This window comes from Bos taurus, chromosome 5, assembly GCF_002263795.3.
Source record: "Bos taurus isolate L1 Dominette 01449 registration number 42190680 breed Hereford chromosome 5, ARS-UCD2.0, whole genome shotgun sequence".
Taxonomy (NCBI): domain Eukaryota; kingdom Metazoa; phylum Chordata; class Mammalia; order Artiodactyla; family Bovidae; genus Bos; species Bos taurus.
Genome location: NC_037332.1, coordinates 65,234,934 through 65,257,085, shown reverse-complemented (window position 1 = coordinate 65,257,085; position 22,152 = coordinate 65,234,934). Strand labels below are relative to the sequence as shown.

At 38.3% G+C, this 22,152-nt stretch overlaps 1 protein-coding gene across 2 annotated transcripts in view; it reads right to left on the bottom strand.

Annotated features, from left to right (window-relative positions):
• UTP20 (UTP20 small subunit processome component) overlaps positions 1-22,152 on the bottom strand; it is an 86,219-nt gene that overhangs the window by 12,335 nt on the left and 51,732 nt on the right. For both annotated transcript variants that reach the window (XM_010805264.4, XM_059886972.1), the window contains 19 exons: positions 21,387-21,530; positions 21,139-21,189; positions 20,880-21,032; positions 19,406-19,561; positions 18,951-19,091; positions 18,392-18,529; positions 14,469-14,608; positions 14,136-14,218; positions 11,725-12,017; positions 11,275-11,414; positions 10,943-11,099; positions 7,567-7,665; positions 6,687-6,854; positions 5,147-5,313; positions 4,308-4,449; positions 3,300-3,416; positions 1,458-1,628; positions 1,095-1,226; positions 577-687 (listed from right to left, as the gene is read on the bottom strand). In XM_010805264.4, coding sequence (XP_010803566.1) covers positions 577-687; positions 1,095-1,226; positions 1,458-1,628; positions 3,300-3,416; positions 4,308-4,449; positions 5,147-5,313; positions 6,687-6,854; positions 7,567-7,665; positions 10,943-11,099; positions 11,275-11,414; positions 11,725-12,017; positions 14,136-14,218; positions 14,469-14,608; positions 18,392-18,529; positions 18,951-19,091; positions 19,406-19,561; positions 20,880-21,032; positions 21,139-21,189; positions 21,387-21,530 — 2,703 coding nt within the window. The remainder of the gene's footprint in view (positions 1-576; positions 688-1,094; positions 1,227-1,457; positions 1,629-3,299; positions 3,417-4,307; positions 4,450-5,146; positions 5,314-6,686; positions 6,855-7,566; positions 7,666-10,942; positions 11,100-11,274; positions 11,415-11,724; positions 12,018-14,135; positions 14,219-14,468; positions 14,609-18,391; positions 18,530-18,950; positions 19,092-19,405; positions 19,562-20,879; positions 21,033-21,138; positions 21,190-21,386; positions 21,531-22,152) is intronic.

Below are 22,152 nucleotides of genomic sequence, written 5' to 3'. Positions count from 1 at the left end.
CCATATTTTGCAGATTTTAAGAAGTACAGTTTTCCACATTTTAACATATCGACTGAAATTGAGATATCTTACAATGAATGGCATCATACCACTATGTCAAAGTTTTTTTCTTTCTCTGAGGTATATAAGTAATGCTGTGTCTTTAAGTGATGAAATAGAAATATGACAGTATTGTTTTCCTCATGGTACTTAGGATAATTATAATTAAATAACCATTCATGGGATTTCTTTTTTTTTTTTTATTCGTGGGATTTCTGCTTTGTGTGTGTCTGCTATAGGACAGATAGGGACTCTGACTGGACCACCATATGGAAATCTTTCTTGCAGGTTACCATGCTGCAGAGGAAAATGTATTTCTTCATCCACCTGAAATATGCCACGTAAGGGCTATACTCAAAATGCTCCTTATACTGAAAAATGGCCCTGTACTTGGTATGTGAATGGGTTCCTGAGTCTCAGAATCAAGCAACAGCATGACACAGTTTTCAGAATTCAAGCAGTGTTGACATCTCTCTACCTAAAAACCAAACAGAGGAGGCAGGGCCCAACCATGGGAAAAAACTTCTCTTCACAAACCTGTCTGCACTGGACTCTGGCAGGTTCGCTTTGTGCAGAGATTGCCAGCTTGGATACTTTCCGCATGACATCATCCATTTCTGGGACCAACAACTTTCTTGATAAAATGGCCTAAAACACAAACGAGAAGACATACTCATTTCATGTTTTACTGCAACGGCCTCTTGTTTACTAAGCTGACCTGATGTTCAAGTAGCCTCAGGCAGTTTTCAAACATAATGAAAGTTATCTCCAAAAGAAAAAAAATATAAACTTAAAAAAAATGGTTATAATGGTCAATTTTATGAAATGTATAAGTAAAGTACCTGCCTTTGTACAGAATTCCCCAAAGTTTAATATAGAGTTCACATTCAAACATTTTGGTAAGTAGATATGTTAGCTTATAATTAATCAACCAAAAAATAATAATCTTTTTAAGAACTATCTACAGCTAGTCAGAGCACTATGTTCCATATAATTCTACATATCTGACATGAGGCTCGTACACTGCACAACCCAACAATCTGGTGATGCCATACCTTCAGAAGACCAAATGCAGTGGCTTGTCTTGTAGTATCATAGATGTCCTCCTCAGCATATGCTAGTAGAACCTGAAGCTGCTTTTGAGTTATCTGGTACGACTTCACTTTCTTCACAAGTATGGTCACACACTGCAGGTCAACAACAGTGGGTTAACAGAGCATCTCATAGACCAGGATCCAGGGGAATCATAAGCACTCAATACAACAGCAATGTTTTTTCACACAGTATACTAACACTCTGGCCTTACCAAATTAATCTGGAAGAAATTTTGACCAAGACCATAAAGGATGATGAGGAAAATTCACTATGTTGCTAGTCCTGGTCCTGGCTTTTTCTAAGTGCAAGTGAAAACACCTCACCTTGAAACAGTTTACCACCAGGTGGAAGTTCTGGCCCCTGGCAGCCCCGAGTTTTGCATAGTCCTTCAGCAAAATAAAAAGGTGTTTTGTCAGCTGCTCTGCTTTTGTTTCTATTGATGGCAGGGGGAACCTCAAGATCCAGATCAGGCATTGCAAAGCACCTGTGATCACCTGAAAAACAAAAAAGAGAAAAAGCCAATCAACTGATGAAGTGACCGAACTCAAGAATAAAGCACCCGAGGCTGTGTAGACTCTGGGCAATCAAGTTGAAGGAATGAAGTGCTCTGCCATTCTACTCAGGAAACACTATGTCCGAAGTGTAAGAATAAGATAAGGAAGTTTCCTCTTTCCTGACACGATGGAAGGTACAGCCCAAGCAAGTGAGAAAAGGTGCTCACTGACCACATTCTTAACCTACTATGTGTAAATGATTAGATGGGCTGGCCAATTTTAGCATTTTTTTTTTTTTTTTTCCTGAAAATCACATTATAAATGCCTTTCCAATTTTCTAGAATGGTTCTTTCATGTAATCCATTCTTATTGAGCTTATATTATGTCACAAGACACTCTACAGAGTGTTAGAAATACGACAAAAAAAAGGATGCCATTCTGCCATTTAAAGAGTAGATAGCTGACTCAGAAATTAAGCATGAGAACTATGACCTATAATTTGATATAGTTATGTGGAGTGCCAAAGATATGAGAAATGTACTGGGATCAAGTGACTACAAAAGGATCCCTGAGCCTTCGAGATTATCTAGATCAGCTGGTTCACTTGGCTCAGCACTAGCCAATAGATGCCTACACTCTGATTGCTGGAATGGTCTTATTGGTCTGGATCAGATGAAGACAGAGGAAAGAGCTTGCTGCTGCTGCTAAGTCGCTTTAGTCGTGTCCGACTCTGTGCGACCCCAGAGACGGCAGCCCACCAGGCTCCCCCGTCCCTGGGATTCTCCAGGCATGAACACTGGAGTGGGCTGCCATTTCCCTCTCCAATGCATGAAAGTGAAAAGTGAAAGTGAAGTCGCTCAATCATGTCTGACTCCTAGCGATCCCATGGACTGCAGCCTACCAGGCTCCTCCGTCCATGGGATTTTCCAGGCAAGAGTACTGGAGTGGGGTGCCATTGCCTTCTCCAAGGAAAGAGCTTAGGAGTCAGAAAAACCAGGGCTTCAATCCCAGTTCTGCAGCTTATTACCTGTTTGACTGCAGAGATGTTCCTTTACCTCTTGGCACCTTTACTGTAAAACAGGCCATCTGACAAGGTTGGCAAGGTGTGGGCTTTGGAGTCTGACAGACTGGGGCTCATATCCTAGATCTGTCATAGGCGACGAGTCACTTAGCTAAAGGCCTGGATTTCTCATCTTTGAAGTAGAAGCATAAATAATATATGCTTCATGGGCTGTTATGAGGAATCATGGCAGTGAGCAGTAGTGACAAGGAGAAGATGATCACTGCCATGGGGACAGCACCACTTACCCTCACGAAGTTGTGAGGATCAAATGAAACAACTAATGTACCTAGAAGGGCTTTTTTTTTGGCCTCACTGAGTGGCATGCAGACCTTCCCAACCAGGGATTGAACCTGTGATCCTTGCATTGGAAGCACAGGGTCTTAACCACTGAACCACCAGGGAAGTGCCTTAGAAGGGCTTTTATAATTATTAAGGGCTCTCCATTATTATTAAATTGCTGTTAAGGGAGCAATTTAATGCAGGGAACAGAGGTGGTTCATGTTGTTATAAATGTCTTTAAAAACTCAATCACCCTGTGAAGCACAAGCCTAGAAACAAGTTTTAGGTATTCTGCACGACACAGGTCCTGTGAAGCAACAGATGCTCACCTTCACGTCCATGGAACCCAGGCAGTCTATGAGGAGAGACACAAAAGGATCCAACATTTCCAGGACATGTTCACTTGAAGACTTGACCTTGGAGGTCTTCAGACTAAGGTGCAACAGCTAGAAGTTTTAAAAAGATACATCCTAAGAATGAGGTTAGGCATAAGAATAAGATTAGAATAAGGGCATAAGAATGAGGTTAAGGTGAAATGATTTTAAAAGACTAACGTGAAAAGTTAAGATGCTTCTATTTGAAATCATAAAAAGTGCAAAGAAAAGGGAACCACCTGGGAGAGTCTCAGTAAATGGAGAAGGTAGGAGCTCACCATGCAGCTGAGATTCGAAGTTCATTTACCAAGTGGTTATTGCCCAGCATCTACTTTGATTCTATGCACTGGCCCAGCATGAAGGATGTGTCAATAAACCAAGATGGGCAGGGTCCTTGCCCTGATGGATCTTGGCCAGGAAGACAGACTCTAGGGAATAATTCACTATAAAAGGAGGGTGCTTTGAGAGTTCTGTGGGGACCTGGGCAGAGGGAGGATAGATGGTGAGGTACTGGGGTGGGAAAAGTGTAGTGACTCTAGAGAACTGAAGGGAAGCCCTGCATCCAGCACGAGGCTGTGGCCCAAATGAAAGACAGGGCTCTCTCCTGGGAAAATGGGAGCCAATGAAGGATGAAAAAAATATATACAATAAAATGATCAAACTTGTGTTTTCAAAACCTCACCATCTTTTAAAAAAATTTAAGAGAAGTTCAGAGGTACAAACTCATTGGCAAAGCAACAGTGAAAGCACTGTAAATATTAGGTCAGAATCACTAATTCTGAGAAAGTTCTACCATCAAAATAAGTAATAAATAGTAAATGGACCAATGCACCTTAAAACGAATTCCGTAATTTATGGTAAAAAGCGTTTCCAGTGGAAATGAGCAGTACTGGAAACTCAGCAGAGGATTAAAAGGCACAGAATAACTGTGGGCCGCAAGTCTTACTTACGGTTAATTCTTACCCGAAGTCCAGACTCAATAAATATGTGCATGTTGGTTTTCTTGCTCACGACAGCTTTCTGTCCACCTCGAACTGGAGTTGGGGGGAGCAGAAGACAGCTCTGGGGTGGCAGGCGTGGATCTGGTGCAGGGGCTGCTGGATTTCTGTCAGTCAAATGGAATGAAAACCAGTGGAAACAAACACATTGAGATGCTGCATCCCCAGAAGCCACTGTGTCTCTTTCTGGTGAGGAGCATCCAGCACCAAATAACTGCTCTTGGCTGTGGGGTTTTTCTCCCTTAACCATGAGACACAGAAGGGATGATCAGGTTGCTAATCAAAGTTTCTAGAGCCCCAGAAGCAGAGGTCAGAGGGGTGAACGCACATCTAAGTTAAAATGAACAGCAAAAGGACGCTCCCTTTGATTTCTGAAAACAAATGCCAAGGAGTCTTTCTTAGAACACCCCAGAAGCAAAATCCAAAAGAAGTTTCACAAACAGGTATTTAAAAATCTTTGGAGGTCTAAGACTCTGTTTGGTCAGAACAAGAAGTATATATTTAAAATCTACCCTAACTTGGATTGAATAAATATCTAAAAAGTGGTGTCAGAGAAATGTTAAAATAATTGGTAACCTTCACAGATACTTCATTCAGCAGAAAAATCATCTTGTGTTGACATGTATCACTTGGAAGGACATCAGTCCAAACACAAAGTAGCACCATCTCACACCTCAGATAAATATACCCTTTTTTTTTTCTTTTACTAAAGCCAGTTATTAAATGAACCCACTTAAGATGCTGAGAACTGAATGGCTTATTTGAAGCAAGTACCTAAAGGATAGTTGTTTTTTGCAAACTTACTTTTCTTTCTGTGTTAACAGGGGGAGATTTTCGCTGACCAAACCATAACTAAGCAACAGAATGGATTCTGCTGTCATTTCCTGGTTTACAAGTAATCCTGATATGATTCGGCGTAAGGTTTCGTGAACTTTCCGGGCCAGTTTTAAACTTGTGGTATTTTGCAAGATCTAAAGGCAAACACAAATGCATGCTGAGGTGACAGAACTGCATTTTGATTTGTTATATATTTGTTTGATTTGTTTTATCTATTATTTTTAAAATATGTTTTTTCCTAATTAAAAAACAAACATTCGTAATAAAATTTCAAATATAAGTATAACATAAAATCAAATTTACCCATGACCTCAACACCAGAAATAATCACTACCATTAGTGTATGCCTCTGGAGTTTTTGAGCCTCCTCTGTATTCCCTTTGTTGTTGAGGTCTGGGCACAGGATTGGAGATAGGATGTGACACTTGGAAGATGCCAGCCTTCCAAGTGCATTAAATGGGGTGATTTACAGACAAGCACATATACATCAACACAACGCAGTCACTCCTCACAGGAAACCATGCTAATAAAGACATATGATGGCTAAGCCTCAGGGCTGGGATATTAGGTATTGGGCCAAATCAGAGGAACTTAATGGGAGCTTAGCACCATCACCCCAGGAAAACCCTCAGTGTGTCACAGCTAGTCCTCTGCACAGGACATGGTATTAGTAACTTTTATTACCTTGGAGGGACTTGATAATTTACATGGAAAGCATGTGTGCTTTGTCGATTCTTTCATCTTAAAAACATATCTAACATTCTTAGATTAGGCTCAGATTAGCTAAATGTATTTTAGGAACAATTAGGGAGTGAATCTAGCATCAAAGCAAGTGGAATTAGTTAATTTACGTCATTAGATAGGGTTTTTTGCTCTAGGTTTAGTATGTAAAACTGTAATAAAGTGAATTAATAATGCTTGTTGAATGTTCACCCCTGCAACAGGCACAGTGACCACTCTGAAGGCAGGTAAAGTACAGTCCCTGCCCAATAGGAGGCAGAATGAAAATGGAAAGAATGTGAGCTTTGAAATTACAGCTTCAGAAAGATCTGGCATGAAATCCTGGGTTTTCTACTTATTCATGTTTCTTTCTACCGTTTTGAGCCTGAATTTTCTCGTGTGTCAGATGGAAGTACTGTCAATCTCAGGGATGGCTGTGCAGATTAGAAGACATAATGAAGCACAGTGCTAAGAACACAGTGGTATGTTCAATAAATGCAGTTCTCGTCCTCTTGGCAATCTGGGAGCAGCATCTCACGCCAAAGGCTATTCGCAGTTACTGATGGGACTCAGCTGTGTAATTCACCTATAATTCAATTTCTGTTGCCTTTCCTTCTGCATCTCATGGTTTACATCTGACTCCTGGATCAGAATGCCCATCGAAGGGCTGCCAGACACACAGTACTGGTGTTCTTAGTACTAAAGTGATTCATGATGCTCAAGGCTCTTTTCAAGAACTCAAGATACTGAAAGGTGGTGATTCCCTATATTACATTCAAGTCCTTACCTCTTTTAGTGGAAGGATAAGTTTTGTAACCTGATCTTTTCCTACAAACTTGCCCAAGATTTCATAAGAATCATAACTCTTGCTTCTTCGTGCCTCCATGACCTTGGAGAGGATCTGCTTTACTTCCTTCTCTTCAGCAACGGCACCAAACAATTCATGGTTAAAAATCTTTAAAAGAAAAAAGCTAAATGGTAATTATGTACACTCAAGCAAGATATGCCAACATAAGCAGTTTCTGCTTATGATTAATTTCTATTAGATTTCACTTTTTTCAATGTAGCTTAGAGACCAATTACAGAAACACTTCAAGGTTTATACCAATGGAAAACAAAAGAATACTACATAGATTTACATATATAACTATGTAATACACAAACAGGGACTTCTTTTGATTATTACCAAAAAGTAGCTTAATTTCCCTTTAAGAAAGTCTCATGATATTTGAAATTTAATTATCAAAATTAATGCATTTAAAAATGTAGTATCTAAACTTTTAATGTATAAACAAAAGATTGTGTGCCAAACTTAGTGTCTTTCTAACCCACCCTCCAAATTATTGTATTATCCAATTTTAAAAGTTGAGTGTTATTAATTTTTCACTATTATACATACAGTTCTGGTGAATATACATTTGTACAAACCCCAGATTACACCTGATTATACCAACTCAGGACCTACAGCAGGGCACCCATCTCATGTCACTTGAATCTTAGTTTTTTAAACCTCTGCCATCCTAAGAGGTGAGACAGTACATTATTTTCATGTTTATGTTTTATATTAATATATGTTTGTAGGCTATTACTGTGTCTTATTTTATGATATAATTTGTGTTCTTTGAACTCTTAAAAAAAAAATCAGAATTCCTTTCTCTGAATCTTACCTCAATCATTATATCCAAACAAGAGTCCAAACTCCCGACTTGTAGCTTGTTGGTAAGGCCTTGCAGCAACATATAGACAGTGAAAGTTAGCACATGGACCTGAAGTGAGATGTATGAGAAGAGCACAGATGGTCAGGAACACCACAGTAGGAAGAACAAGATCAAGGAGGACTGCAAAGGGTACACTCTGATTATATATCTGTCAGCACTGCAGGAAGCTTTGCTAAACAACACATACTTATATCAGGGTCTAAAGTCCTTTAGCCAAATGGTCACTTTGTAGAAAAGATGCTCAGAAACACATCACATGCACAGGGTCTATCACTGTGACTAAATCAGGCCAATCATTTTTAAAGAACAGCATGCATGCTAATTTGCTTCAGTCATGTCTGACTCTTTGTGACCCTATGGAGCCCACTGGGCTCCTCTGTCCATGGGATTCTCCAGGCAAGAATACTGGAGTGGGTTGCCAGGCCCTCCTCCAGGGGATCTTCCTGACGCAGGGACTGAACCCCAGTCTCTAATGTCTCCTGCATTGGCAGGAGGGTTCTTTACTATTAGCGCCACCTGGGAAGTCCATAAAGAACGCACAAATCTTGAACTTTTAAAAACCAACCTCTGAATTAAGGAGCCTACATGAAAAAAACAAGTTTCTGCCCTAAACAGTGATCACACCTAGCATTCCTTAGAGCTTACTATGGGCTAGACACTGTATTACTTCTCACATGTACTATATCATTTATTCCTCACTCAATCTATGGTGTAGGAGAAATAGCACCAGCGCTTTCACTTGAGGAAGCTGAGACACAAAAAGGTCAAGCAACTTGCCCGAGGTTACAGGAACAGAAAGTGGTGAAGTCAGGATCTGAAAGCAGATGGTGCCAGAGTATACAACAGAGTATGTTCTCTACACTGCTTCAACTGCTGTAAGTTATCAAGGTAAACAGGTAATGACCATGTGCTAAGAAAATACACTTGGCTGTCAATATACAGATTGGATTTTAAAGGAATAATTTCATATATATGCCTTTAAAGGTACTTATGATCTTTAAGTACCTTTATATATTTAAAGTGTTTGCTGAAGACACTGGATGCATGGAACCACTACTGGGGAAGAACACCAGAGTGCAAGTACCACCAAACTTCCAGTGAGTTTACCCCTGTTTTCTATATGGCTATCCCCCAGCCAACATGGAAATCATGCTAGGATTCAGAGAAGTCTATGAGAAGTCCTGTGGCTTTAGGAATAGGAGAGAAAACTCAAGAATGTTCCAAGAGAATAAGGAAATCTATTTCGTTTTTCTTTTCTCCATTTCCTACACCCCAAGGATCCTGTGGTGGTGGTGGCAGTGGCCTAGACACAGGGGCTGCTGCAGCCACAACTCTGCAGGGAGACCTTCCTTTCCTTCAGTGGGACTGCAGTTTGGAAAGGGTGGGCCCACAAGCTGCTCTTCTCCTCTCCAACTTGCCACTGCCTAGCCTCTGTGCGGTTACAGTTGTGGGAAGTGTGTGGCAAAGTAGGAGAAACAGTGCCAGCTTTGTAGCTGGAGATGTGAGACATGGAGAAATAAAGTGTTAACAAAGAATCAGAAGATATAAGGAACTAAGGAAACTTGAGAAGTGAAAAGAAAAATTACTGACATAAGAAAATTTACTGGATGGGTCCAACAGCAGGATGGAGATTAAAGAGGAAGGAGTCAGTGAACTTGAATATGAATCAACAGAAATTATGTAATCTAAACAGGAAGGAAGAAGACTGAAAAATAAACGTGAGCCGCGCATCAGGGGTGGGTGCTGCTGCGGCCTAGTCGCTGCAGTTGCGTCCAACTCTGCGTGACCCACGGAATGCAGCCTGCCGGCTCCTCTGTTCATGGAGATTCTCAGGCAAGAGTCCTGGAGTGGACTGCCATGCCCTCCTCCAGGGGATCTTCCTGACCCAGGGATAGAATCTGGGTCTCCTGCATTGCAGGCAGAGTCTTTATCACTCAGCCACCAGGGAAGCCCCCAGGGATGGATGGGACCCTTCAAAAGTCTAATATACAGTTCACTGAAGTCCCAGAAGACGAGAAAGAGTGCAGTACAGAAAAGTATTTGAAGAAATAACAGCTGAAAAGTTTCCAAAGTGACCAAGAAGCTCAACAAACCTCAAACAGGGTAAAACCAAAGAAATCTGTGCTCATAATCCAACTGCTGAAAAAGTCTTTAAAGCTGCCAGAGAAAAATAACGTGTTACTCAGAGGGGAAGAACTATTTATCAGAAAGGCCAGAAGAAGTGGCATGACATTTTTACAGTGCTGAAAGGAAAAGAAATAACTGTCAATGCAGAAGTATACGTCCTTCAGGAAGAAGGTGAAACAAAGACAGGCACAAGGGAAAGAAAACAAAGAGGGTCTGTCGCCACCACACGTGCTCTACATGCTTGCCTAGACCGAAGGGAAATGATACCAGGAAGAAATCTGGAAATTCAGAAATGAAGAAAAAGCAGTAGAAACGATAAGTGTCTGAGGATTAAAAGCAAAACTCTGCGCTGCACTCGACGTCTGCAGTGGCCCACACTCTAGTCTGCGGAGCATGCCTCTCTCTGAATCTGAGTAAGTCTACTTCTTACCTATCAAAACAAAACAAAGCAAAACAGCTCTAACACTGCCCGATAAGTTTTCAACATATGGTGAAGTAATACATAAACAACTATTAAACAAAGGAAGGGTGAAGGGATCTGTATTTTTACATTCCACTTGAAGTAGTAAAATATTGATTCTAAACAGATTATTAAAAATTAAGTATGGTTATGGTAACCTAGAGCAACCACTCTACCAGGAGTCTTGGCTGGTTACTTCAGAAAAACAAACTGTAGTGTTTCTCAAACTTTCAATCACTTGGGATCTTTAAAAAGGCAGATTGCGTAGGTCAGGGCTAAGGGCCTGACTATTCTCCTAACAAGTTCCCAGGTGCTGCTGATGCCATGTGTCCAAGGCCCACATTTGGGAGCAGCAAGACAGCCAGGTAACTACTCAAAGAGCTCTGCATTCCACCTGGTGCTCTTACTAACTTTACAACATATGTTTCAACTCAAAACAAATTTATATTGTTCACATTTGTGGCAATACAGTCAACAAGAATTTTATTAAGAACTCACAGAATACAAAACCTGATCAAGTGATTTGAGAGAAAATCACAGATTCTTCCAAAAAATAAAAAGGCTTTTTAAAAACTAGATTTTTTAAAAATATGGATTAGAAATTTTTAAATATTTTTGTTTGCACTTAGTAGATTAACTTTGCAAAAGATAGACCCAAAGTACCATGACTTAAGTGTTTAAAATGCAACTATGTGAACTCCAACCCAATTTTAATATAAAATGCATGATGCAATTTACCTGATAGCCACGCACAAGCGTAGTCTGTAATTCTTTTAAAATATATTGTAGATAATGCACACCCAGATCCTCTATTATTTTTGCGAGGGTACTACGTGCAATGTCTCTGATTTCCTGTGCTCTGTTCTTGAGGAGGGCACACACTTTCAGCAAAATACTAGAACATGAGTTGAAAATCTAATTAGCAGAAACAAATAAAAATACAAATATTCTTTTGTTTCTTAATTACTCATAATCCAAATTATTCCAGTTAGGATTCTGAATTATAGCAAACTGTGACAGTGCTTCTAACAAAAAAGAAGAACCAATTTCTGATTTGTCACATAACATACCTTGGCAGATTAGTTTCCATAACTTCTCTTGGAAGGGACTGCATTAGTTTAACCATGGCAAAAGCTAAAGGAACTCGAACTACTTCCTCATCATTCACAACCTTCGATTTTATGAGTTTGTGTTCTTCGTCTCTTTTAGTCTGTAAGAAAATAAATAAATAAACTGAAACAAAAATAAATGCATTAGGGACCTACCAACACTACAACCTTGCAGCTGAAAAATTATCTACCGGTATCAAAATGATCATGAAGAAGGATCATTACTCCCTTAGCTGCAGGAGAGGAATCTGAAGATGAGGAGATAAGAGAAGGAAAGTGAAATGTGAAATGTAGAAAAAAAGAAAATCCAAAAGCTGATGTCAACCCATGCAGTTAGGAGCCTCAGTCTGATAAGGCCCCACAGACACCTGAGTTCAAAAAGACCTGCTGGGTCCCAGACAGAATGATTACCGTAGATGCCAGGCATTTATGGAGCCTGGGCAGGATGTCCCCAGTTATGGTTCCTTGGATATTTTTAATTGTTCTCTCCAATTCTTCTTTATTCCGAGGAAGGAAGGAGATGGACTTTGTGATACACTCAGATTCCTTAGCCGCTGTCCCTTCATGATCAGCTGGGTCAGGGTTTTCTGGCTCTTCATTCTTGTCCAACAAAGTCTTATTACATTCATCCTCCTTCTCGTCCTCATCCATATGCTCTAATTCCATGGCTTCGTGCTCTGGCAACTCAATCACTTCTGTGGTATCTATGTTTAGTAAACAACAAAAGTCAACTTAAATAAAGAAACAACAGAGTTGTGTTAAGTAGTCTTTCCTACCAACATCTAATAAAAAAAAAATCACCAACTACAAGGGCACGATAAAGACTGAGGAAACAGAAGTAAATGAGAGTGTTATGGCTCTTCACTTTCTTATAATTTAGTCTAATGAGGAATAGAGACAAGTAAACTGATAATTATAAAAAAGAGTGGAATAGCAAGTACAGGGTACTTGAGGAACACATGGGGAGGCTGGGAAAAAGGAGGTTTCTAAAGCTTCCAAAGTACTGTGGTTCAGTTCAGTTCAGTGGCTCAGTTGTATCCAACTCTTTGCCACCCCATGGACTGCAGCATACCAGGATTCCCTGTCCAGCACCAACTTCCAGAGCTTACTCAAACACATGTCCATTGAATCGGTGATGCCATCCAACCATCTCATCCTCTATCATCCCCTTCTCCTCCCACCTTCCATCTTTCCCAGCATCAGGGTCTTTTCAAATGAGTCACTTCTTTACATCAGGTGGCCAAAGGACTGGAGTTTCAGCTTCAGCATCAGTCCTTCCAATGAGTATTCAGGATTGATTTCCTTTAGGATGGACTGGTTGGATGTCCTTGCAGTCCAAGGGACTCTCAAGAGTCTTCTCCAACACCACAGTTCAAAAGCATCCATTCTTCAGTGCTCAGCTTTCTTTATAGTCCAACTCTCACATCCATACGTGACTACTGGAAAAACCATAGCTTTGACTAGACGGACCTTTGTTGGTAAAGTAATGTCTTTGCTTTTTAATATGCTGTCTAGGTTGATCATAGCTTTTCTTCCAAGAAGAAAGCATCTTTTAATTTCATGGCTGCAGTCACCATCTGCAGTGATTTTGGAGCCCTGCAAAATAAAGTCTGTCAGTGTTTCCCCATCTACTTGCCATGAAGTGATGGGACCAGATGCCATGATCTTAGTTTTCTGATGTTGAATTTTAAGCCAACTTTTTCACTCTCCTTTTTCACTTTCATCAAAAGGCTCTTTAGTTCCTCTTTGCTTTTGCCCTAAGGATGGTGTCATCTGCATATCTGAGGTTATTGATATTTCTCCTGGCAATCTTGATTCCAGCTTGTGCTTGCTTCATCCAGCCCAGCATTTTGCATGATGTACTCTGCATGTACGTTAAATAAACAGGGTGACAATATATAGCTTTGACGTATTCGTTTTCCGATTTGGAACTAGTCTGTTGTTCCATGTCCAGTTCTAACTGTTGCTTCTTGACCTGCATACAGATTTCTCAGGAGGCTGGTCAGGTGGTCTGGTATTCCCATCTCTTGAAGAATTTTCCACAGTTTGTTGTGATCTACACAGTCAAAGGCTTTGGTGTAATCCATAAAGCAGAAGTAGATGTTTTTCTGAACTCTCTTACTTACTTTTTCGATGATCCAACAGATGTTGGCAAAAACCTACATTCCTGAGCATGAAAATCATAATGGCAGCCAACAGGGCTCATGCAGAAACGTCCCTTATTACAGGATTCAAACTGGGCAGTGTGGTGGGGCAAATCCAGACCTGTCTCTGCTAACAAGCCATGACTACAGTCCATTAATTGAACTCTTGTGAGCTCTGGATTCTTCACCAGTAAACTGGAGATGGTTTACTTGCAAGGCTATTATAAGTATTAAATGTGATAAAGTCTCATTTCTGACACTTCACTGACCTTAATAAATGACAGCTATCCATTAGTCTTTGTTTTGTTTATGTGCTGTGCAGCTTTAGGAAAGTTACTTTACATCTGAAATCTCAATTTCTCATATAAAAAATATGGAGTAACTAACACCTAAGGTTCTAGTAAGATTCTTATGAAGACAAATGAGAATTTCTGTGTAAATAACCCATAGCTCAGATTTTTGCCCTGTACATTTTACACTGGACTTCTCTATTGTTAAACAAGTTTTCAGAATAATATTCAAACTATTCATTTTAACTTCTTCCTGACTCATTCACTGGTCACTGCTACAAGAGCAGAAAAAGGGGAGTTAAGCTGAATTTTGTCATCTTTAATTCATAATAATAAATAACAGAAGAACAGGAAGGAAATTTGGTTTAAGAAAGTTTAAAAAACTTACCCTCTTCATTCTGAAGTTTTCTCATTTGTTCTTCAAGAGTTTTGTGGTCAAAGTGGAATGCTTCTAACACTATCACTAGCAAACTGTTAAAAAAAATTTCATAGAAACATTCATTTGATTAATTAGTATCATTTGACTCTTAAAAGGAAAGTTAGACTTATAAAAATTGAAATTACTTTTTCCTATTTTAGGTAATTTTTTACTTTAACAAATCTTAGTATCACCTCATTGATACAAATTAAAAGTAATTTGGGATTATAGAAAGGTTATTTCAGAAAAGAATCCAAATTTTACATTTCAAAAACAAAACAAAAATAAGAAGTTTGGCCATACCTGACACCCAACTTTTGATTGATCTGTCCCGCCTGTAAGACATGAATGAAATGTTTCAAGTAGTACACGTATGCTGACCAAGAGAGATGTTTGCAAACAGCTCCAATAACTTCTGTGGCAGCAATGGTTATATTTTCATGCTGTAAAACAAATCAAGAGCATCAGTAAAAATAAGTATTTGCAAATAAAATACACATACACAGCTAACTTGGTACAATAAAAATCTTAGACAGCAGGTGATCAGAAATTATAGAAAGGAAAGAATGCCCAAACTATGTTAAATAGTTTTCCTCTAGTTCTGGAAAAGCTTCTGTCAATTTCAAATGATATCTTCCTTTCATTAAAGGCTTTAACACATTTTAGACTCTATTTCACTCAGACCTCCTTTATAGGTTCAACCCTACAACTGTGAAGTAAATTCAAGGTATAAAAGTTGATAAATGTCAAAGTTAACTATAGATTGCACTGTTGAGCACTCATAAGAACAATGCTTTGGAGACAACTCTTTCAGATCTCATGAAGAAGAGAAGCTAGATTTACTCTCATACCTTAATGAGGAAAGTAGAGAAAAATATATGAAACAGTTTTCAGACTTTGGACATCAGTGTAGGATAGTGACCCCTGAGAGAAAGAAAACAAATGAAAAAAGCCTTATAACTACCCTCAGTTGATTGTGTGGGGATAACTGTCAGGCCATAGCACAGGAGAAGAAACCCCAAGAGAGACCTGTATTTCTTTGAGTTAAGGGGTCAGAGTTGAGGCTGTGGAGCTAAAGTCCATAGGGCAGAGTACCAGAGAGAAGAGTTCAGAGAGAAAAGCTGCCCAGAGAAAGAGCCCCTTAAGCTTCAGCTGAGAATTGACCAGTATACTCTGAATAAGGAAGAGATGAGAAGAGAATTACCAAAAAGGAAAAGATGCAACAATCATCAAAGACCATACAGGGATGAGAATAGTTCATGTTCCTCTCAGCCAGAGAGAAAAACCTCACGATACACGGAGTACTGGGTATTCAGGTACTCAGAAGGTTAGTACCTCAGTGGTAGGTTCAAATGAGCATCACACTAAGAGCTACTCGTGCCTAACAGAGCTTAAAAGTGAGCCTCAAAAGGACCAGACTACTTACAAGTAGCCTAAATGCATCTGAAAACAATTCTCAGAAATACTTAAAGAAATACAAAAATACCCAGCACATAGCAAAGTCAAATTTATGATGTCTGGCATCTGATAAATAATTACCAGGCATACAAAGAAGCTGAAAAATAAATCTAATAAGAAGAAAAATCAAACAACAGAAGCATAGAAATGACACAGATGACACATCCCTGAAAACAACTGATATAACTGTATTGCATGATTAAGAAGGGAGAGGAAAGCACGAGCATGTTATGGGGACACATGCGAGGCATAAAAAAGGCCCAAATTGAACCACAGAGATGGAAAAGACAATTCTGAGGGAAGATATACTGGATGGGATTAACAATAGATTACACATGACAGAAGGAAACACTAGTGAATGTGAAGACACAGTAGTAGAAAAATGAAACCAAATGAAACCCAGAAGGAAATTAAAAAGCCTCAGTGAGTTATGGGCATGGGACAATTTGGAATAGCCTAATATATGATGTAATCTCCAAAGACAAGAAGCTACTGCTGCTGCTAAGTCATTTCAGTCGTGTCCGACTCTGTGTGACCCCATAGACGGCAGCCCACCAGGCTCCCTAGTCCTTGGATTCTCCAGGCAAGAACACTGGAGTGGGCTGCCATTGTCTTCTCCAATGCATGAAAGTGAAAAGTGAAAGTGAAGTCGCTCAGTCATGTCTGACTCTTAGCAACCCCATGGACTGCAGCCTACCAGGTTCCTTTGTCCATGGGATTTTCCAGGCAAGAGTACTGGAGTGGGGTGCCATTGCCTTCTCCGAAAGGCAAGAAGGGGAACCAAAAATATCTTTGAAAAAGTAATGGCAAAAAATTCAAAGTCTGACAACGACTACAAATCTATAGATCCAAGAAGCTCAACAAACTCCAGGCACAAAACAGTAAGGCACTAAGGCACCTGATAACCAAATGGCTTAAAACTAGTAATAAAGAGAAAAATGGGTGGGGGGTGGAGGGGGAAAGATATGCTCCACTCAGAACAAAGGATAACTTCTTTTGGAAACAGTATAAACGAGAAGTCAGTTCAAAGTATTCTTAAAGTTATTAGGGAAAAAAATCCAAAACCTGTCAAACTAGAATTCCATACCTAGAAACACTATCTTTCAAAAACAAAGATGAGAAAAGACAAACAAGAGCTGAAAGAATTCATTACCAGTAGACCTGCACTACAAAAAATTTCAAGAAAGTCTTCCTATCAGTAGTAAAATGATACAGGGTGATTATCTGGACCCACACAAAGGAATGAAGAACACTCGGAATTAAAAACATGGAAACAAATACAAAAGATCCTTTCTTTAGTTTTAAAGATCTCTTCGAAAGATAACTGATGGTTTGAAGCAAAAACAACAGTGTATTATGTGGTCTAAAGCTAACATACAGGTAAAACTTATGAAACAAAAAACAGCACGAAGATAACTAACAGGCCAAAAGAAGTAAAATAAAATCACTAAAAAAATATCCAGTTAATCCAACAGAAGAAGAAAAGGAGGAAAGAGAGGAAAAAATGGGACAAATAAAAAATAACAAGATCATAGATTTAAACCCAACCATATTAATAATCATTAAATGCAAATGGTCTAAAACTAATCAAAACGCAGAGACACTCTGATTAAAAATGCAAGATACAGCTATATATACTACCTATAAGAAACCAACTTTAAAAGTAAAAGTAAAAATCACAAATAGGTTAAAAACAATAGAAAGGTATACCAAACCAATACCAACCAAAGCTAAAACAGTTTATTTTTTCTACCTACACCTCCTTCCTGTTTTACTGCCCTCTATCTCTGAGGTGCTTACCGGCTCCTTAAACTGGAATTTAGGGACTCATTCTTTTACCTACTTAGGAAATTAAAAAAAAATTCTTTAAACATCCTGAAAATACAGAAGAAACCTATCCTTGAACAAAATCATAAAATCAAGTCATAAATCCTGCTATTAGGTCAATTAGACTTAAATATTCATTAAGTCTTTACCATGTGCAGGCACTGTTCTTAGGCACTGTGTCAGCTGCTCAGTTGTGTCCGAATCTTTGTGATCCCATGGACTGTAGCCTGCCCGGCTCCTCTGTCCATGGAATTCTCCAGGCAAGAATATTGGAGTAGGTTGCCATCTCCTTCTCCAGGGGATCTTCCTGACCTGGTTCTCCTGCATTGCAGGCGGATGCTTTACTGTCTGAGCTACTAGGGAAACCCATTCTTAGGCATACGTAGTATAAATCTGAAGACATTCTGAGTTCAAATATAGGTTCTGACTGTATGTTTCTGAGAAAGTTATATAACCTCACTTATTCTCAATTTATTCTCCTATAAAATAGTGGTAACAGTCCCTACCCCCATAGGGTTGAGTTGCTGTGAGGATTAAATCAGAATTGTGCCTGTATCTGGTATAGTGCTGAAGAAAGGCAGCTATTGTTTTATTTCATTTCTTATGAGCCATTTGGGAAAATAATGAGAATTAAGGCCTATGATACAAAAATAAAAGTATGACATCTTGGTGATGTGATCATTTCTGTGAAAGGAAATATTCTGTGGTTAGCCTTTGTGAGCTAATAATAGTGAACATAAAATAATAGCCACCGTTTTTAGAGCATGTGCCTGGCACAATTTTAAGGGCTTTTATAAGATCTATTTTTTAAAGAACTATTTTAAGTCTCTTAATTATGGTGAACAACATCAGTATGGATGCCACCAGCCCCACCTACACTTTGCAGAAGCTCTGTCACGGTACAGGGAAAAATTTACTGGCTTCTACAGCTAACGCCCTACCTTGAGCATTTTCTCATCAAAAACTGGTGCCATAGCATAAGGCATGATGTAATTCTGAAGAGATTTAGAAGACAGCACGACTTTGCCTTCCATTAGTTGTTTTGCCAGTTTCTTCAAGGCTCTTGCTCTTCTGTGGATCTATGAGTTAGATAAAATATAAATTAGTTACTGAATGAGCTCACCAACAATCAGCTCTATTTCAGTATCATATTCCTCTTTGAAAAAAAGATTAAAAGAGTGAAATACAGTCCATGTGTTACATGAGCAAACACCTGTGCCTTGATTTGTTTCCAGAGACATAATGCATAGCATTTCTTTACCAATGAATCCTAGAGCATTTAAACTTCTTAGCAAATGGCAGGGAAAGGTGACACTATTATTATGGCTTGTGATACCACCAAGCAAACAAGCATGTCCTATGCAAATCTGATGACCACAAAGACCAAGAAATGAGAAGCTCAAAACTTTCTGGAAAATTAAAATATATCTTTTAAAATGAGAACCGTTGAAATGTTTGTTTCAAAGACAAGGGGGAAAAAAAACCAGAATTGTCTTCTACCTGAATGTGCTTCATATTCTCAAAGAAGTCCATTTCTGGATCATGGCAATCAGTAAGCTGAACCAAGTCTTCAAATTCTGGTTGATTTGGAAAGGTTTGAATTAAACAGGAAAGCAGTGTGGTATAATCCTGTTGAATAGTCTGCAAATATCAAGTTAAGAAAAAAAATTTTTTTTTAAGAATTTGATTAAATAATACAAAGAAACACCAAAGAGTCATTAAATTTTTTTAAAAAGTTAAAACATTCCCAATGTAAAAACAAACTACATAAAATCAGAAATGATTGCTCTCTTCTCCGTTCCCACTCCCGTTAAAAGTCTGGTGAGTATTTATACAATCAGCTATTTTAATTAAGTGTACTAAGGTTGACTGCTTTTCCACAAATTATAGCAGAAGTGCAGGAAAACAAACAAAAACCCCACAGATAACAAGTACTTAATTGCAAACCTCAATACCTCTGTCTGGCTCTTCAATCCTTTCCTCAGTTTCTCCAGCAGAGAACGATGAATGATTTCTCTATATTCTTTCTCTGTGACATTCAAAGCAGCAAGCTTTTTGATGATACTCATCAAGCACATGCTTGCATTATCACTTAAAGACATGTCTCCTAACTGGACGCAGGAAAAAGCCCAAATTATACTGTGCAATACCTGTGATATGGACTATTATTTCCCAATGAAAGAGCTTATAACATTTAGCCACTCTTCTGTATAAAACTCTCTACTAAGAAATGTCCCACAGGCCACTTCACACTTAACGAAGAACAAATACAGGGGTGTGAGGAACACAGTAAGTGACTTGGAAAAATTATGCTTACTGAGAAGGGCTGGTTATTTGAGAAAATATTATGGTATGTACTTTTGTAAAATTACTGATTTTGTCTTTTGAAATTTGGTATTTTATACATCATGGGTTGTTTTTCTCCCCCCGCCCCCCACTTTTAATTGAAATATGAGATACAGTTTTTAATTAGCTTTATTTCTCAAAGCAAAGAGAATAAAAGGTTCCCTAAAGCCAGTTTCAATATTCAAAATCAGCCGTTCACTTAGAATGACAGAGTAGGCTGGTATAATTCTGGTTAGCTGCTCCAGAGCTCCTTGTTTATAAAGAAGGTAGGTTTAAGTGTAGAAAAATATTCTCAACTACGCTAACCAGGCAGTGATTCAGAATCCCTTATGTTGAACTCTGATATATGAAGAATGAGCCCCAAATGGGGAGATTACTTTTTCCTCTATTACTTAATCCTTAATATTTGACAAATAACTGTAAAATACACCCAAAGATTACTGATATCACTACATAGTTAACTATTAAGCAAGGGTTTCATTTTCCCTATTTTTGAAATTTAATTCATTTTAGCAACATGGCACTTAATATATAGCTCCAAACCTTTTTATTTCTACTGTATCAATAAAAGAGGGAAACTGTGAAATAATATAGCTATTTAACTTAAAAAAATTGATATTTAACTGACACACTATGAAATTTATCCTTTTAAGTTGTATAATTCATGGTTTTCAGTATATTCCAAAGGTTTTATAACCATGACCACTAGCTAATTATAGAAAATTTTTACCATCCCCAAAGGAAATCTTGTACCCATTATAATATAATCACTCATTCCTCATTTCTTTCTCCCCTCACAGCTCCTGATAACCACTAATTTATTTTCTGTCTTTGTGAATTTTCCCATTCTAATACACAGCTTTGACTTTTCAAAGTGCTTCCACATACATTATTTTTTTCAAAATATCTGCCTTTCATATCATAACAGTATGGTCTTTGCTAAACTAAATATTGTGCAACTAAAAGAAATTTTATACTAAAAATCCCATCCCCCTCAAAAACCAAATTAAGAAATTAGGTTATACGGCTGTACTGTCAAAACAATAAAAAATAATCCATAAATTTTTACTATAAAAAACCTACCTCCATGTTATAGAAACAATTATGCATAACTGGGATTAGGTAGTTCATGTCTACAGTTTGCATCTCTTTAATGTAAGAGGTAATGGTCTGGAACGCCGAGAAGCGAACATCAAAGTTGATATCATCAAGATGTCTTTGATCAAAGGCGTTAAGCTACAAGAAATGCCAGTGAAACCATATAAATGAAGGCATATAAATCTTAAATAAGGAAAACAGTAATAGTTTTGAAGCAAAAAAGACTTAAGATTTTCTTTCTTACCTTGACAACATCAGTAATATATGTTAATCCACTCTCAAAATCAGAAAGGGTCTAAAAGGAATGAAAGCAGTGTATTATTAGTGAATACAACCTTAACTTTTCTGCTCCCGTCCTCTTTGATTCCCTGCCTGCACTCAAAAATACATGGAAACATCATATTGGCACCAAGAAAGCTGCTAGTATACATTCCATGTCATAGTGATCTTTTGAAAAAGGAGTGATTTAGGATAAAAATGAGTATTACAGACCTGGAAAACTGTACAAAGTAACTGTCTTGACAACTTGTTCTTAATAACTGAGAAGAGTTTTGCTAGAGGTTTGAGGAAGCTTGTAGGCTCCAGACAATGTTTCAACAGGTTTTGTACTGTCACCAGAATGTCAATTTCTGTATCCTTAAGAAATAATAACATTGAGAGAAATCATATTTCAGTAATTCAGAAAACTGGTCATGTTGTTTTTAATATATTACAGCACAGAAAACAAATAAACATGTGTAACAAGTAGTAGTAATCAGAAAAGTTATTTTATGGTCTTTTAAAGTTCTTAACATTTTAACTTGATCAAAACCCCATAATAGTGCCCATCAACAGTTTCTTCCTTTAGTTCTAATAGAAAATATACATGGTTTTAAATCATAATTTCTTCTATTTTCTAGTCAAAAAAGAAACAAAGAAAATGAACTTGCTGACAAAAAACACACACTTTCAGTTGTGCAGAAATGCGTGGTCTTCTAAAGCTCAATTACTACATGCTAAGAGTCGTTTAGTGTAACTACTAAGGCTTTATAAATGAGTGTTAGAAATGGGGAGACTCTTTTAAAAAATAAAGTCTAAACTAGGGTTTGAAAATCATACCAGAGACTCTCAGCAATGTGTGAATATATGTGAATATGAAACCAGTTTGACTTTTCATTCAGTTTGCCATTTATATTTAAGATCACTATCATTCACGTTTAAGATCAATGCACACCTCAGGTTCCAGATTTGTTACTGATCAAAGCCGGGGGAGGGGGGG